At 35.2% G+C, this 4,226-nt stretch overlaps 1 protein-coding gene across 1 annotated transcript; it reads right to left on the bottom strand.

The window, feature by feature from the left end:
• Positions 1-1,878: 1,878 nt before the first annotated feature.
• LOC145068558 (protein IQ-DOMAIN 24-like) lies at positions 1,879-3,852 on the bottom strand. Its single transcript, XM_079015537.1, has 3 exons — positions 3,399-3,852; positions 2,689-2,892; positions 1,879-2,607 (listed from the first exon to the last, which is right to left on the bottom strand). Exons 1-3 carry the CDS (start codon positions 3,744-3,746, stop codon positions 2,068-2,070), a joined length of 1,092 nt encoding a protein of 363 aa, XP_078871663.1. The 5' UTR covers positions 3,747-3,852; the 3' UTR covers positions 1,879-2,067.
• Positions 3,853-4,226: the final 374 nt, after the last annotated feature.

Genomic DNA, 4,226 nt, shown 5'->3' with positions numbered 1-4,226 from the left:
GTTTATCTTGCAAAGACAATGATATATTTTTATTCAATAGATTTGAAAAGCGATTTTTTAATATTAAAATCTAACTATATGATTATAGATTAAATGAACTAGAATAAAAATTTGAAAAACTTCTAAGTCTAAGAAACCTATTTATTTAAACTTTATTTTATTTTAGCAGTCTGCAGACTTTAAAAAACAAACAGTCTTTTTCTTGCAGACTACAGACATTTGTTCCACATCTTCTTCTGCAGATGTCTGCAGATATGGTCCGTAGACTGCAGATTTTTTACATCTTAAAAAACAAACAGCACCTACATAACCATATTAAATCTATCAGAAGAAAATAAATAATCCTTGATGTATTTATGATATACTTTTAGAAACTAATCATGGCTTTTGTATACATAACCAATAGTACCATACTAACTTAAATGAAATCCCATAAATACAAAACCGTCCAATTGAATTGGCCAAGAAACTAATACGAAATGCATATTTTTTTAGTAACAATGTTCTTTCATTGCCATTTTTAATGACATGTTTCCGAAAATAAACTATTTTCATAAGGGAAACTATTTAATCGATCGCCCACTACCGGATAGAAACTAATCGTCGAAATGAAACTATTCACCATCCATTTAAAACTAAACCACTTGTAGTATTCACCGTCCACCAAAAAAAGACTAATTGATGTTGCATTGTTTGTGCTTATATTTTCATTGCTTCCTATTGAAACGTTATTCGTCCGAAATGAAATATAAAGGGTTTGCGACGTTACTTGTCTTATTTGTGTAAATTCCACTTATGGCTCCTATTGAGTTTGGTATAAATTCCACTTGGTTATAACAACTCATTTCAAGGGTTATTTCAACACATTTTTCTTCGGTTCCAAATAACGGTTACAATGAGGTGTATAATAACTTAAAACAAACTATTTTCCGAAAACAAAAAACTGTAAATTGAAACAAACGAAGATAAATTATTTCTCTGATACAGTTTAAGTTCTTTGTAATATGAAATACTTCTAAAATAAATTATTCACCAAAAGAAAAATTATCACTGAAAAAAAAACATATTCACCGTCGCCAAAGGGAAACAAATCACCAAAAGGAAACTATTTGCTGATCAAACGAGCTAACACTTAATGATTTTTTTACATACAAATACACACAAATAAATATTGGATACAAATGCTTAATGATTTTTATGGGTTGATTTGATAGTCTCAAGGAAACTATTCGCTTAAATGAATTAATTATCGCTCAGACACAATTCGTCGCCGCCGCTTTGCGCGGGTATATATATATATATATATATATATATATATATATATATATATATATATATATATATATATATATATATATATATATATATATATATATATATATAGTGGTATAGTGGATGGTGCTGGTTTTGGTCCACAATGAAGCAAAAGGTATCCCAAGGGTAGGGAAAGCAAGAAAAGTATCGTATCCGTGACCCGTTATGGAAGGTAGCGAAAAGATTTATCATAAAAAAATTTCATGTAGGGTTTACTCAAAGATAAACTTTCAAATATAATACTATTTCCCATTGCATCAAAGTCTAATTTGACAAGAATTTTTTACCATGAGCAAGACAATTAAGTTTACTTTGTTCTGCATTTGTAGTTGCATCATCAGTCACAAGGTTGGGACCGGTCCGGTTGGTTGCATCTCATTGTCATATTCTTAATTCTTAAGTCGGCCTGAACCCGGTCCCATGCTCTATTTCAATGCTAAAGAGTAATGACTTTTTTAACTTTTTAACAAGAAGATAACCAGACTTGATAAAATTAAAAAAGTTTTTGTTTTATATGAATATTTGTCATTTAAAAAACAACTAAAACATAGCATAAGTTGAAAGTTAGCACAAAGAGGAGATTTATATACGGGTTTTCAAAATTACATCGTGTAAAATTGCAAACGGCTAAACACACCAATAGACGATAATATTTTAAAAAAAATAAAATAAACTCTGAATCAAGAAAACAGACTTCTTTTTTGCAATCCAATCCAATAATTTGGATTTGGATTTAGAGTTACGAGCCAAGATCTAGCTTCGAAATCCTCTCTCGGAAACAGTATCAGAATAATCCCAAACCAGTCTACTGGAACCCAGATTCCTCTGTTTTGGAGCACTATGCGACCTCAATTTTGCTCGTGAAGATTGAGTATTGGCCATGTAATTTGGATAACTCGGGTAATCACCATAAACACTACGTGAATATTCAGTGAAAGGGCTTTGTCTATAGCTACTTCCAGGTCTAGAACCAGGGGAACAAGCCCTAGGCGTGTTTTCAGCCGTCGACACATTTTTCTCCGCCTCCCGGAGAATCATCGAACCCAATGGCAACACTTCCCTTGTCCCGGATCTAGGGTTCCAAGGCTTTGTCGGTGTGGAATTTGTCGACTTGTTACTCGGACTCGGGTTAACCCGAGGCTTCCAGGTATCCACTTCTAGAATCTTATCACTCCTTTCATCATCAGGTCGACATTGTTTACTGCTCCATGATCCATCGTCCATCCAATTTTCCAACCAATTTAACCCTTTAAAACGTTCTTGGATGAAAGACCCTTTCGCACTAGTAAATTTCTGTGAGAATTTCATATTTCAGTCAACAATCAGCGAGAAATCACTGTTTATGACGTTTATTAATGGAATTTAACAACTTACAGGATGATTATGCGAGTTTGATGATCTGGTGCTTGAATGTGGTGACGCCGACAATGAAGATCGACTAGCGCAAGCTCGAGCTTGGACACGAGCCATGGCTTGCATTCTTCGAAGCATTTCTGCGCTTTGTTTTCGAACGATTCGACCTCGAACCAATGCCTGAAGCTTCACTAATCCTTTCAGTGCTCTTAGTGCCCTCCTAGCCTACATAATATTATGCACCAAAATAGCATTCTACTTTGTTAAAAAAAAAAAAATTGATTTTATTGACTTGTGTTTATACTTTATACGGATTTTAATTTTTTATCGTGACAACAGCAAAATAATTCTAACTTTGCAATATCACCATATAGGTAAGGTAATTAATTCTCATTTATTTGGAAATGTAATTAATTACGTGGTCCATGAGAAGGGAAAAAAAAAATTAGTACTTTAGAAAATGAATAAAAATCGGTCCACAAATTCCAAAAATGAAGGCCATGTGCAAATGTTAGAAAGAAAAAAACAAATGTTTTTTGTGGTTGAAAAAAGAAAAAATTGACATAGCACTATCAAGGGGCAAAGTAGCAAACCAACCATCACAAAATCCGACGACTGCCCATCCCTGCATTAATTGTCCCCCACCACAACCGACGTAATTTTGACCATCGAACAGGGGTATATCAGTAAATTCATATAACATTCTCAATTATCAGACATTTTAGACTTACCAAGTACGCCCGGAATGTGGACTGAATCCTCACTGCCGCCGCTACCCTCCGTGGCTCAACGTCATAATACGTTCTATTTCGTCCACCACCAGCAGTCAGTCTGACCACCTCCGCCGCCGCATGGGCTGCCGCGAGTGCTGCCTCGGCGACCGCAGCCGTAGCGGCGGCTACTGCTATTGCGTGCTTGTTAGCATCGTGTGATTCGGGGTATGAATTATATTCCGATGAGTTGTTAACCCCATCTGCAGGTTTATTTTGCGTTAGAGAAGCCGACCCGGTGGCGTTGGAGGAGGAAGGGGTCTTTTTTGGCCGGAAAAGCGAGCGGATCCACCTGGTTGTCTTACCCATCTACCATCGCTCAACGGTGGAAGATTTGCAGAGTTTGTGGAGAGAAAGGAAGATTTTGTGGCGGTAGTGCCAGTTTTGGACCCACGATATTTTAAAAGGAATGGAATTTGGGACAGATAGACACCCCCTGCTCACGGACAAAATATTAACTGTTACACCATCCCTACTCCGTTAACATCTCAACGTCATTTTTTGTTAAATACTTCATTCAATAACTAAATTATACTATATTATATTTATATATCAACTAATTTTTAAACTCTTCAAGCTTGACAATGAACACATTGGGGGTAAATTAATCCGTAACAATGGTTTCCTAATTTTAAGATGATCTTAAGTTTTGTAGTTGAGTTTTTTAGAATGACAAATGATTTAATAAATAAGGAACAATTACAAAAAGACAGCCAAATAAGGAGATGAACCATGACAACCATTCTAGACTAGGGTTTTGGTAACCTTTATTTCATTGAGAATCATAAT

The sequence above is a fragment of the Lactuca serriola genome, chromosome 8 (assembly GCF_051521515.1).
Source record: "Lactuca serriola cultivar US96UC23 chromosome 8, Lser_US96UC23_V15, whole genome shotgun sequence".
Lineage (NCBI taxonomy): Eukaryota > Viridiplantae > Streptophyta > Magnoliopsida > Asterales > Asteraceae > Lactuca > Lactuca serriola.
This window is presented reverse-complemented; position numbering and strand designations above follow the sequence as displayed.

What these genes read in the sequence shown, in the direction of transcription:
- LOC145068558 (XM_079015537.1), bottom strand. Translation starts at nt 3,746, where the DNA reads ATGGGTAAGACAACCAGGTGGATCCGCTCGCTTTTCCGGCCAAAAAAG. An exon ending in CCACATTCCGGGCGTACTTG is followed by an intron (nt 2,893 to 3,398) that starts GTAAGTCTAAAA and finishes AATATTATGTAG; the next exon opens with GCTAGGAGGGCACTAAGAGC. An exon ending in CAAACTCGCATAATCATCCT is followed by an intron (nt 2,608 to 2,688) that starts GTAAGTTGTTAA and finishes AAATTCTCACAG; the next exon opens with AAATTTACTAGTGCGAAAGG.